The sequence below is a fragment of the Perognathus longimembris genome, chromosome 2 (genome assembly GCF_023159225.1).
Source record: "Perognathus longimembris pacificus isolate PPM17 chromosome 2, ASM2315922v1, whole genome shotgun sequence".
NCBI lineage: Eukaryota > Metazoa > Chordata > Mammalia > Rodentia > Heteromyidae > Perognathus > Perognathus longimembris.
In genome coordinates this window covers 145,273,562-145,287,699 of record NC_063162.1, presented here as the reverse complement: position 1 = coordinate 145,287,699, position 14,138 = coordinate 145,273,562, and the positions used below count along the sequence as shown (strand labels likewise).

Sequence of the window (14,138 nt, the reverse complement as noted above, 5' to 3'; positions counted from 1 at the left end):
CTCACACTGGGATGTGTTGCTTGGCTCTCATAGAGATAAAGGATATTCAACTCTGAAGAAGTTCCAACTGCTTGGCCTATGCTATTTGTTTCCATACACATCTTTCTCTTTCTGTGTGGAAGAGTCTGCTCGTTAGCTCTAGTGACTCAGAGGGTAGACACGTGGCAGTTTACCCTGCTGCTGAAGACCCTGCCTTGCCTGGCACACTCACACACACTCATTGGGATTCTGCAGAGGATTAGGTTAGAGGAAGTTGTGGGGGCTAGAGAGAGCAGGCCAAGACACAGGGATGAGGACAGATTCACTTTATTGTCATGATAGCTGAGGAGGGACTAGGGTTTTCAGTTGACAGCAATGGTGTCCTGAATCCAGTCCACATAGTTGCACACCTTGGTGTACACTCCTGGATAGTTCCTCAAGGCACAGCCATTGCCCCAGGAGATGATTCCCTGAAGTTCTCCATTGCAGACCACAGGGCCACCAGAATCTCCCTGAGGTGAGGACACAAGTGGTGTAAATAGGAGATAAGGGGGGTGCGGATAGAGCTATACTGATCCTGAATTCTAATCTCTACACCTCACAATGCTGCAAGGCAGACTAAAATGTAATAGTAATTTTGGCATTGTAGCAGACTAAAATGTAGCAATAATTGTGGCATAACAATCTGGACCTCACCAAATCAGGCCTTGAAATATCTTCCCCAGAATGCCCTGGTTACGGGCATGGTCCTTCAAATGGGGAGGGGTCAACTCACCTGGCAGGCGTCCTTGCCTCCCTCGAGGAAGCCAGCGCAGACCATGTTCTTGGTGATCTTACCGGGATAGGAGGCTTTACAGACAGCCTGGCTTAACAGAGGAGCTTCCACGCACTGCAGGAGTTCTGGCTTGTGGACTTAGAGGGGCAAGATCAAAGAAATCAGAAGTAAGAGTCAGACCAGGCTGGGGAAGAACAATCAACTCGTTTCTACTGCACAGGACTCTACTATTCAAGTCCAAGTAAAACAACAATTTTGTTTGTCAGAAGAAGCTTATGGCACTCACCTTCCTGGAAGCAAAATAACACCATCTAGAGCACCTTTGCTTCATTTAGATTGTGGGGAGCTTTGCATCCCTCCACCTCTCAAGATTTTGTGTATGGTAGTTTCATGAAATCTACTTGAATCTTAGAAGTGAAGAGGATCTTTCCCAGTGTCATTTATGATTGTAGAATGTGTAGGGAATGTGGACTTTGGAAAAGAGGATGGGTCTACTCACCACCAAAGCTCAGGGTGTTGCCCCAGCCAGAGATGAGGCACTGGGTACCAGCAGGTGCACACGAGGATGGCAGAGACACGGTGGACACATGGGAGTTGAGGGAGGCAGGTGAGGCGAGCTTGATCAACAGGATGTCATTGTCAGCAGTTTTTTTATCAAAGTGAGGATGAACGATAATCTTGGCAGCATCGATGAACTGCTCATCTCCCTCCACAGCTTTGATGTTATTCTCTCCCAGCCTCACTTGGATGTAGCTGAGGAAAGATGAGTGGATTTTCAATGCCATTCCCTTTGCTCGTGCTGTCTAATGGGACTGTGTGCAGAAGCTTGAATGGGCATGCAGCACCACCACGGGGATAACACATGGGTAATGAGGGAAAGGTGGTGTGAGTTATGGCCCCCATCCCTCAGTAGTTGAATAATTGGGAGGGATGTTGTGCAGGGCTGCAGTTGCTGACTTCTCCACTTTCTGACAGGTGACTGCTGCTGCAGAAGATCTGTGGTGAGACCCGAATTAGCCAGTTCATATTTCCTTCATTCTGTGTGGGTTTGCTGGCTTTACGGAGGCCAATGTGGTCTACCCTTTTCTAGCATCTAACCCGGTGCGTCTACCAGCATTTTGGGCATCTCCAGCAGCAGCAGAGGCATCTAGGGTCATCGTACAAACTTTATGTCTCCATCCCCACCACAAACTCAGTAACCACAATTTAGAGGACAGTGGCAGGAATCTACGTGTTCATAATCCTCCTGGTTATGAGTCCCTTGTGTAGATCACTCAGGACTGAGAGATCTTACACATGGTAATGCCTCTTAGGTGCATCTCCAGAACAAATACAGACTTTAACACTCACCTCTGTCCCACCCTTTGTCTGGAAACTCAGAATTATTGTTGTTGCTATGAGAAACTAATTCCTGTTTCCTGAATTTTTTTTCTGGCCTGGGGCTTAATCTCAGAGGCTCAGACTGTTCCTGTGCCTGTTTGTGCTCAATGCTAGCACTCTGTTACTTGAGCCAAAGCAACCATTCTGGCCTTTACTGAGTAGTATACTGGTGAGAAGCATCTTACAAACTTTTCTCACAAGGCTGGCTTTGAACTGTCATCCTCAGAATCCTTTTGGAATAGTCCTTACCACATTACAGTGTTCCTCCTACCAAGGAACCACAGCCTTTATTCTTTTTAGATGCTGTTTCTGGGATTTGAATCTTATTTCCTTATCCATCAAGAAAGCTCCTTCTGTTTTCATAGCTTCTTCCATTTACTTAGACTGCAGCCCACGTGAGGACCAAGCCATCTCCCTCCAAATGCTAGCCCAGGGCCTGGTACTTACGGCTGCTGGTGGGGCTTGTAGCAGTGGGCTGCAGATACCACCCACTGGTCATTGATGAGGGAGCCTCCACAGACGTGGGAGCCAGAGTTCAGGGACACCTGGTAGGGGACGGAATTCTTCCCACAGGTGTAGCCTCCGACGATCTTGTCATCATCATCAAGAGGAAAAGCAGCTTGGTAGATATAGCAAAGAAGCCAGTTCAGCAAGATATTGGAGAGTGGAGCCCTCAACCCTGTGACTATTGCCTGCCAATTAGGATTCCTAATGACCACAATGACTATAACCAACCTAGGACCAGTGCTTGAACTTTCACGTCACAGTGTGTTTTTGTCCTGAATGTTGAGGTTTCCTGGATATATATTTTGAAACCATGAAGGATATTACTTTCTTCTGAGACTTAATAAAAGAAGACCTCTTAAGGGTGCATTAGGATATATTCAGAAGTGGTGGTCTTACAGACTTGACTCTTTTCTTCTTTATTTTTCAATCATCTATACCCCTTAACTTCTGGAGAAGATCAGATTTAGCATACGTAGGAATATGTCATGACTTAGTAGAGCTCACTGTACATCATTTTACATACATTTTAAACCCACAAAGCTTTTATAGAGAGCCTACATACCCATTCTCATGTAGGTCAACAGAATGATAATCTTAGCTATTTGATGATTTTCAAGCAATGTACAGGATGGAGCCTGAATACCTAATTAGAAATCTTCAAAGATATACATGAGCCAGAATTTAATTTTCATACTCTTATTTTATTAATTTGAGGTAAAATGTGTCTATGCGAGAGCCACTTCAGAGGTTTTGAGCCCAAGCAGAAGATGGCTGGCATGGATGAGCCAGCTTCTTGAGAGCAGAGACCCATAGCTCAGTGATCTCACTGGTCCATCACATGGACACTTCCTACCTGGGATTCCTTTTGAACTACCATGTCCTTGGAGCTGTGTTAGCTAAACTGAACATAAGGGTCAGAATAGAGTCATGGAGACGTAAATGAGGTCAGATTAATGTACAACTTGTGGACATGAGAAGAAAGAAAGGCCAACAGGAACTAGAATGCAAGTGTGGAGGCCGAATGCAGGGACAGCCATGATCAACAGCCCATGTCATCCTTGTTCCAAAGGATGAGGTCCAGGACAAAGCAGGGAACTCACCAGCAGCTGCCACGAGAACCAGGATCAGGAGTGAGCTCATGGTGTGAGAAGGGTGACTTGGACAGTGGTCCATGCCTGTCTTTATACTCCTGGAATAGGGAGGAGGGCACAAAGTTGGAATGATCACTTCCCCTCCCTCAGAAATCACACCTGCAGCTTTACCCACCTTTAAGCATTGCATCATCTGTGATATATTTGGACACTCTTTGCATAGGTGGCCCAAAGGGGAGGTGGAGACATTTCCAGAAGGCAGAGGGATAACAGCTGTTACTTGGAAGGAGGGTGGGATGGAAAAAGCTGGGAAATTCAATACATCCTGTATACCAAAGAGATGTGTTAGGTGAAGAAATGAGATATTCTTGCAGAAAGAATGTACTGGATCTTTAGAATTCTTTTGATCTGTTCCTTATTAAAAAAAATAATTTATGTCCAGGGAGTTCTGTCCATATGGTAAGGATCTTCTCTCTGCACCCCATTCATTGGCTAATTCAAGCCTTTGGCAATCAGAAATCCCAAGAACATAGATGATGATATGTGTAGACCATGAGTAGGGAGATGCAGAATGTCTTGGGGGTGTGGGCTTTCCTCTGGGTCTCCTTTCCACCAAGGCTAGAGGATGTCAATTGTATTGAGGGAGAGGAGGTGAAGGTTTAGTAGGCCCTGACTCAATAACCTAAAGAGGTTGAAGAAGAGTTTCTTATATGGTTTTAAAGTGAAATCATATAATAATATGAATATGATTTAATAATATGAATAATATATTTCCCCACCATATCTCCTGCTTACATCTTTCAGTGTCCACATCATCATCCAAGGGTTTTTGTCAGACATCTTATACTTTTTCTGATAACCTGCTATGAAGATGTTGAACATTGCCTTTCTTTCAAGGAATGGGAAGCTTGAGTCCTAATTATATTCCCTATGTTGGGTATTAGATAAGATCTAAACTATGGTCATTTGGCTGTTTGCCGGGGTTCGCTCTACCTACCCCTCACCATCCACGTGGGGAGGGGTCCTGGGCTTATCTGTCTCTTCCCCGTGGGATCTATGCTCACTCTCTCATGTCCTCCCCCCCCCCCCCCCCGCCCCTGGGCTGGTAGGGATTAGACGCGGAAGTGGGGTCCCTGGTAAGCCTAGGTTCGCGTGTGGTTGTGAGACCCCATGCCCGCCAGCCCAAGGAGAGACATGGGCACGCAGGAATCTCGGAGAGCCTCTGGGGCTTCTGATTTATTCAAATGAGGAGCCATAGATATACCCCCAAAGGCGGGCATAGGAGAGGGACTACAGGTTCTCCACGGGGGCTGTCCATCAAGTGATGTCAGGGGACTTCCTCTATAGGCGGAGACCCAGTCCCCCAGGATTGGGTTTCTGGGATCCCCTCGCCATTGCACACGTGCTCGGCCCAAGGGGTGGGGGCTTCTCTTGCTTTTAAAGGCGGAAGAAGAGGGGACGGGCTAAAGCCAGCTGTGACCTCTTAAAGGCACAGCTGACCCCAAAGCTGTTGATCAAAGTGGCACTGGTACATTGATAAAGACTTTAGCATGTTGGTAGGGGGCAATTCTAGGTACAATAACAAAAGGCATAGCGGATTAGGGATTTTTTTTTTATATGGAGAGACACTATTAGCCTACAAAGTATACTTTCCAAGAGAAAATCCAACTGCAGATCTGTAATGGTACAAAAATTCAACCTGGAGTTCTTTGTTGTTGTCGTCGTTGGTTTGGTTTTTGTTTGCACTACTGACCAGAGGTGTATAGATACTGACGGTATGTATGGGTGGTAATTGTCTCTAACACTGTGCTGATGGCAGGAGGATTCTTCTTCTTGAGTTCAGGATGAGCTCAAATGTTTGGTGAGTGACTAGACCTCTCTAAAATGTTGACAATAGTAAGAGTTCTGCTGAACACAGTATGGAAATCTTCATTTAAATACTTGTCATTGGATCAGAGAAAGCAGTCAGGGGGTGGAGGAAATGGAATTAGAATATATTGGTGGCAATGGGACTGCATCAAACTGCAGAGCTTCTGCAGGGCAAAGGACATAGCTTGCAAGATAAACAGAAAGCCCACAGATTGGGAAAAGATCTTTACCGGCCATACAAAGGACAAAGCCGTCATATCTAAAATATATGCAGAACTAAAAAAATTACCTTCCTCCAAAACAAAACCACAAAGAACCAATACCCCCCTCATCAAGTGGGCTAACGACTTAAAAAGAGACTTCTCTGATGAGGAAATGAGAATGGCCAAGAGACATATGAAAAAATGCTCTACATCACTGGCCATAAAAGAAATGCAAATCAAAACAACATTGAGATTCCATCTCACCCCAGTAAGAATGTCCTATATCAAGAAAACTAACAATAACAATTGTTGGAGGGGATGTGGCCAAAAGGGAACCCTACTTCATTGTTGGTGGGAATGTAAGCTGGTTCAGCCACTCTGGTCAGCAGTATGGAGATTCCTCAGAAGGCTAAACATAGAGCTCCCCTATGACCCAGCAGCCCCACTTTTGGGCATCTACCCAAAAGACCACAAACAATCACAGTAATGCCACCAGCACAACCATGTTCATCGCAGCACAACTTGTCATAGCTAGAATCTGGAACCAACCCAGATGCCCCTCAGTAGACGAATGGATCAGGAAAATGTGGTACATATACACAATGGAATTTTATGCCTCTATCAGAAAGAATGACATTTCCCCATTTGTAAGGAAATGGAAGGACTTGGAAAAAGTTATACTAAGTGAAGTGAGCCAGACCCAAAGAAACATGGACTCTATAGTCTCCCTTGTAGGGAATAATTAGCACAGGTTTAGGCATCACAGCAGAGGATCACAAGAGCCCAATAACTATGCCCTCATGAACACATAAGATGATGCTAAGTGAAATGAACTCCATGTTATGGAAACAATTGTTATATCACAGTTGTAACTACTTTCAACATTCCATGTGTAACTGTAGCTTCTATTATTGATGATCTTCTTGTATCTCCTTCCTGTGGTTGTACCTACACTATCTCTTAACTTATCGGTATCTTATCTGAGTATATTGGAAACCGTGTATACTGGTATTAGAACTAGGAAATTGGAAGGGAATACCAAAATCGAGAGACACAGCATAAGAAAAGACAAACAACCACAAAAGCAATACTTGCAAAACTGTTTGGTGTAAATGAACTGAACAACTCATGGGGGGGGAGAGAAAAGGGGAGGGGGAAGGGGGAATGAGGGACTAGGTAACAAACAGTACAAGAAATGTATCCAATGCCTAATGTATGAAAATGTAACCTCTCTGTAATTCAGTTTGATAATAAAAACTTAAAATAAAAAAAGAATATATTGGTGGCAATGTGGATGTGGGACTGATAGATCAACTTCTAGTCTAATCCTTGGAATAGATAGGTGAGAGTCCTCACACAAGAGACCATAGCTCAGCATCATTACCTGGGAGCATTTCACCATGGCTGATATCTGATAGGCCCTTATCTGAGTGGGAATAATTTCATGATTATTATTTTGAGTGCTTTATAAATTTTCAAAACTTTTATACTAAACTCAATAGTTCACTGTCTTTTTCTTTTTTCTTATATTAATTATCTTTATGTAGTCATACAAATGGGTTTCAACTCATCACGATAGTTTGTGAATATGATATATGTTGGTCAGTGTCACCTCTTTCATAATTCTGCTCCACCTTCCCAATCCTACTCATCCCCTCAATTTTCCTATTTCCATTTTCATATATGTGTATTGATTATTTGACTGTATTTGCCCATGATTCCTTTCTCCTTTCCTATGTTCTCCCACTTTTCCCACTTCCCCTGATAAGACATATTCCACTTCCTGGCATTCATTTTATGTGAGTTCATTGTTCAAGGAAATCACATCATTGGAATCCTCCCCTTCATATACCATACTTTAGTTAATATGGTTATTCAGGATAAAGACTAATATTCATTGCTGCACTCTTCACCAAAACCATGCTATGAAACGATCCCAGATGCTCTTCAATGGGCATATGAATCAAGAAAATGTGATATATAATGAAATAAAAAATGGAATTTTACTCATCAACAGGAAGTATCATTTGTGTGAAATTTGCTAAAACTGGAAATCATTATGTTAGGTAAATTAAATCAATCCCAAACAGACAGGAACATATGGTTTCTCTTTATATAGAGAGGTTTTAGCTAAGTCATAAATATATATATATATATATATATAAACATATACAGAGTCATGCACATATATACACTGCCTTTTGTGTACTGAGTTATATATAATTTTTGTAAATGTATTGATTGTGAAACACACAGAATGAATTATTCCCTTCTATAGAGGAAGGTACCAGGAGTCAGAGCTATCCATTCTTCCTAAAGAAGTTATTTCAAAATGGCAAAAATGCTCAAGGTTACAGGAAGAAATGGAAAATGTAAAGTATGGGATTTGTGGCAGGTGGCATCTTAGAGGTTTGGTGGATATCAAATCAGATGTCTGCGGAAGGAAAATTTGACATCCAATTCCACTGGACATTTTCCTTAGTGTCAGAAATGTGCCTTGAATAAATATTTCACTTGGCACCTCTTGTCAGATCCTTATCTACCTGTGGTACCTGGCCCATCTGGCCCCTGATACAGGGGCTCATTTCTCTAGGATCAAATACAGCTATAGTGGGAGTGAGGATGTATGCACAACAAGGGTAGACTTTTGTCCTAACTTTGGTCCTAAATGCACTGGATAAGTGTCTTACAGGGAATGACAGTTAATCACTCTGGAAGAGTGGTCTTGATTTACCCATGAAGATCTCACTCCATTCATAAACCTTTGTGAGGATTTCTGTTTCCAGAGTTTAAGTTTCACCTTTCCCATATTTTGTGATCTCATGAAGAGCTTCAGATCTCTTTTCATCAAATTAGTTCAAGTCACCTCTGGGAAAGTACTGAAGTTAGTCATAGGCTGAAGCCATTCGTTATATACTCAGACAAATGGAGTGGTTCCTGTTTGCCAATTCAATTGAATGTGGAATTGTGGGCAGTTTCGGATAATGTTCATGCTCAAGCATGGTTTCCTTTGAATGCTCGTCTAATTCAGGCTTTTGGCCCCCACTTGGTGCTTGGCCTTATCAATTTACTTCCTTTCAAGTATGGAAACAGACTAGTTTTTGTGGAGTTTGTTCTCCACTATGCCTTGCACAAGGCCCACAGATACTTCTTCATTTTGTCCTCACAATCCTCAGTGCTGTTGTTTCTCACTTCAAATTGTGATCAAGTGAGCTTTCATACAGTGAAGTCACTTAGCCAATTCACCCAAGATTAAGTTAACGTTTCAAGATTCTGGCATGGTGCTTCCAATTGTAGAGTTTTGTGCTTTCCTTCTTCCCATCTGATACTTGGTGGAGCCTCACTAATGAAGCAAGGGAGCAACAAAATATTAGAGATCAAATGGTTTCTAAAAGGTCACTTGGATAAGGAATGCAGGGGTCACACCAGGACCTCATCTTTGAATCCAAGTTCATTTCCCTTGGAAAGTCTTCCCATCCTCTGCAAAGTCGAGTTTTTTTCTCCCTAGGATATTATGACTCCGCAGAGTCAATGAAAGGGGGAAGAGCACCTGTTGTGATAGAGAAGAATTTGGGGAATCTAGAATGAGAAGGAAGAATAGCTCTAAGGCAGAGATCATTAGACATGCACTACAGAGTAAAATAAGGGTTCAACCCTGGCTCAACCCTCCCCTCCCCCTGGGAGGGGCATGGCAAAGCTGATGCAATGATTTGAACACCTACCACTCAACCTGGTGAAAGCAGATAGACTGTTCTCACTTTACAGGAAATGCATATTTCTTGAAGGCTTTAAATCAGTGGAGAGATTTAGTGTGACCAAAACTCTTGAGTGATGGGTTACCATGTAATACAGAATGAATTGCACTGACTCTAATGTCTTGAAGTTCTTTAGCCAGGTCCCCCTTAAGATCTGGTATAAAATTGATGAGGCCAAGCTACTCTTGCAACGTGAAAAGGAGGGTCAATCATAATTGTTCCTCTTCCTTGGGGTTCCAGTGGTATGCCATAGAAAGTTGCTGTGGGCTGATGGACATCAGGTGTAAACCTGCTGAGAAATTTGAGCAATGAAGGACTTGGGTGAGTATATTTACAGATAAACTACACATGGAAATCAAAGATAATCAGCAGGCAAGGAGTTTTTCTGTTCACTGCAGTCCTCTTTATGCTTTTAATTGTTTCCATTGCTGTGTAAAAGCAGCATTTTAACTTCATGAAATCACTTTTTTCTTGAAAAAATATTTGAGCTACTGGAGTCCTATTTATAAAGTCATTGCTTATGCCCAAATCCCCAAGCACTCCAGTTTTGTTTCTTCTCATAAATTTAAATTTTATATATTATCTTAAGTATTTTAATATAATTTGAATTGATTTTTTTTTTGTTTCCCCAGACTGAGTTGAGGGATTGAGTTCAGTGTTCTATATGTGTATATCCAGGTCTCCCAGGCTCAGGTGTTGAAGAGCTTTTCTATTTTCCAGTGGTTGTTGCATTTCTTTTAAGAGTCAGATAAATGCAGATGTACAAGTTTACCCCTGGATCTCCATTGAATTTGCCTATGTGTTATTTAATGCCAGGTTCTTGATTTTTTTTTTACTAATCTCTCTTTAGTGTATTTTGTTTTTTTAAATTAAATTTTATTGACAAGGTGATGTACAGAGGGGGTACCGTTACGTAATAAGGTAGTGAGCACATTTCTTGTCTTATTTGTTATACCTTTCCTCATTTTTCTTTCCCTTCCCTAGTTCAGATAAGCATATATACAATATCCACTGTACCCAAAATCATATATAGCGACCACAGGGGTTAGGCCATCTCTTTAGTATATTTTGAAGTCAATAATTCTAGATTACTTTGATTTATTAAGATTCCTTTGGGGTTATTTAGCTTCCATAGTAATGTTAAATCATTTCTTTGCATTTAAGCAGAAAGCATCACTAGGTTATTGAGCGTTTTATTGAATCTGTAGTCACTTTTGTTAATATAGCCATTGTCACAGAATTAATTCTCCTAATCCTGGAAAACTGGGTTCTTTGCATATTTTTGTGTCTATTAAAATTTCCTTACTCATATTTTATCATTGTCCCTGAAGAGAACTTTTATTTCTTTGATGACCTATATTCTGGGCATTTAATTTATTTGAGGCTACTATGAATTGGGTTATTTTACTGATTTATTTTAGCATACAGGGAACTTCTCTGGTGTCATTGTACTCTGGATTCACAGTTTTCCTTTCTGAGTTTAAAACTTTTTTTGTTCTGGACTCTTCTCCATCCATACCTTTGCTGTGTGAAGAATGGGAATAAACATGATATGTAGATGAATCTTTCTGGGCCATTAAATTTGCCTGTTTCTCTTTGCTTAAAGTTGGAAAGCAGGACTAGGGGAAAAATGTGGTTAGTCTATTCTATTTCCAATTGTCTACAATCAAACCAGGATTCTAAAGTCTATCTCACTGTTCAGAGTTTGCTGGTTCACACAAATACCCTATCCCCTACCTAGATGCAATAAATAAAAGGAGAGGATGATCATAAATACTGTGTCCTTTTTGACAAGAGAAACTATGCTGTAAAGGAGATACAGAGCTGAGAAAAAGTAATGGAGTAGAGGAAAGGAACTGGAAGTTTTAGGCAAAAACAGCTGAGTATTTCCCAGCCTGGGTATAGCATGATAAAACACACTGTCGCTCAAGTAGAAATAGGCAATTCCTGATGAGAAATACCTAATTTCTGGGAATGTGAATTAGAATGTGATTAATTAAGACTACTATGCAATTTATTGGCAAATATCTACTCTTTTCAGACTAGGAAGAGCTTGGAAACACTCCACTGTGTAACAAAACTACTGGGGAGGAATTCGGTTTTCAGAAGAAGAGGTCTTGATTCTATATAACTTACATAAATAAGAGAAGACACTTAAACTCTATGCTTTAGATTCTTCATCTGTAAAAGGTATGGAATTATGTATAGCCTTGGTGAGGAGACACCAGGATCAGATGGGAGAAAGGGAAGCATGTGTTCCATTGCAGAGTAAGATTAATATGCCTCTAGGGACATTGTCTTCTCTGCTTGAAAATTAATTTCTGCTACCTCCAGATAAGCTGATATTAGTGTCTTATACAGAAGCACTGCATATCAGGAAGGGATTGGTCTTCACTCTTCAGTTACATATACACTTATGTCCCTGGGTAATGTTTCATTTGGATTCTGAGCCATAAACCATGCCAAAACTCTTCTCTCCCCAAACCATGTCCTTCCCTTGGTCTACATAACCCCTCTAGAATTGGGTCTGAGTCAACAGGTAGGCTAGAAAATGGTGGGCTTCTTGTGGTCTGCAGTAATCTTATAGTCACTCCAGAAAAACAACAGCAGTATGCTATGCGATGTTACAAACAAACCACCTGCAAGTAGATGTCATCCACAGCAGCTAAGTCATCAGCCGAAGATGCTGTGTGCTGGATTTACACACAGCACCGAGGGTTCACACTTGCTAGCTCACATGCTGATACCAGTTGTCGGTAAAAGTGTTGATATTCTATTTTGGTTGTCGAGGAAAATGCCAGGTTGCAACTGGATGCATAATTGACCTTATCTGGATCTCTGATATGATCTACAGCAAACCTTTTGAATACCACCTGTAGGAAATTCCATAAATACCAACTTTCCATGACTTCCTGCTGCCTTGAGGGCTCTACGAATTTCCCATGATGTCTCGGGAAAAAAGAACATTTCTCTGTCTTATTCTATGGCTCTTATGAAATGAAATAATACACATCCTATACACCTGACAATTGCAATATGCAAAGGTTTCCACTGTGAGCTCAGCACCAAAGACAAGCAACAGATTCCTACTGCTGAAAAAGCTCCTGTTACTGTGACAGTCACTGAATAGCAGTTCTTCTGCCTAGGCACAAGTCTATCAGACATCAGATGGGGAGCAGAATGTTGAGGTTAAAACTCTGAGCAATGTTTGTGTGGAGAATTTGGTTCAGCCATGCTCACAAGTATAAGGTTTTAAGGTTGTAACATAGGTCAATTTGTAGGATTTTGAGGAATATCCATACTGATTTCCACAGTGGTTACCCTAGTTACATTTCAAACAAGTTTGCCATAGTTATTTTTATCTCCTTGCATGTTTCAGAATTGGTTGTATTTTTGAATTCTTAATGATTTCTATTCTTATTGGGGTGAGAAGCAATCCTGGTTGAGTGTTGCTTGAATTTCCTTTATGGTTAAGGATTATGAAGTTTCCATTATGTATTAGACAGATTTCTTTTTCTGATCACTATCCATTCCAATCACTTGCCCATTTATTCATTGGGCTATTTGTTCTTTTGCTATTTAGCCTTCTTGAGTTCTTTTTTATGCTGGATAATAATCCTTAGTGTACTGAATGTCAGGTGAAGATTTTCTCCCATTCTGTGATTTATCTCTTGGTTCTTATGAGTGAAGGAATGTTTTAATGTTATGTAGTAACATTTATACATTCTTGTTTTTACTTACTTGGTTGATTGGAGCACTGTCAGATGAATAATGACTTGTGCCTATATTTTTCAGAGTTTTCCATTTGTGTTTTTGTTGTAGGTTCAGATCTAATATTTTATTCTTGATACATTTGGAATTATTTTTCTACAAGGAGTGATCTTGGGGTCTGCTTGCCATCTTCTGCTTGGGAGGACCATATTTCTCAGTACCATTCTTGAGGATGTCTCTGGCTCCTTAATGAAATATTAGAGGACGGTAGCCTTGTGGTATTATTTCTGGTTATTTCTACTGTTCCTTTTTGTCTTCATATCTGTTTTGATCCCAGTGAGTGCTATGTGCCAGTTAACTTGTACACATATATTGTGATAAAACCAACCTTGTCATTTTTACCCAGCTTTATTTTGGTATTTTGGATCTTTCTTTCTTTTTATTATTTTTAATATCTTTAAGTAGTTTTCCAAATGAGTTGCAATTCAACAACAAATACAATGTCACTTCTTTCAACATTTTTACCCATCCCTCTCAACTCACCCCTTCCTTCACTTTTCTTGATGAGAATGTTAAAGGGTATACATTAAATTATTATTATTGTTGTTATTATCATTCTTATTATTTTGTTAGTCCTGGGTCTTGAAGTCAGAACCTAGGTGCTGTCCTTTAGTATTTTTGTTCAAGGCTAGACTTTACCACATGAGCCACAGGACCATTTTAGAGATAGTTCCACTTTCATCTTAAAAAATATTATTGGCGGGGTTGGGGATATGGCCTAGTGGCAGGAATGCTTGCCTTGTATACTTGAAGCCCTGGGTTCAATTCCCCAGCACCACATATATAGAAAAGGCCAGAGGTGGTGCTG

The 14,138-nt window shown here is 41.0% G+C and overlaps 1 protein-coding gene and 1 gene segment (V, D, J or C); both read right to left on the bottom strand.

Annotated features, from left to right (window-relative positions):
* Positions 1-14,138, bottom strand: part of LOC125347236 — a 248,507-nt gene that overhangs the window by 205,786 nt on the left and 28,583 nt on the right.
* On the bottom strand, positions 342-3,781 carry LOC125347248 (anionic trypsin-2-like). The gene is made up of 5 exons (XM_048340369.1): positions 3,742-3,781; positions 2,582-2,753; positions 1,254-1,507; positions 755-891; positions 342-491 (listed from the first exon to the last, which is right to left on the bottom strand). Exons 1-5 carry the CDS (start codon positions 3,779-3,781, stop codon positions 342-344), a joined length of 753 nt encoding a protein of 250 aa, XP_048196326.1.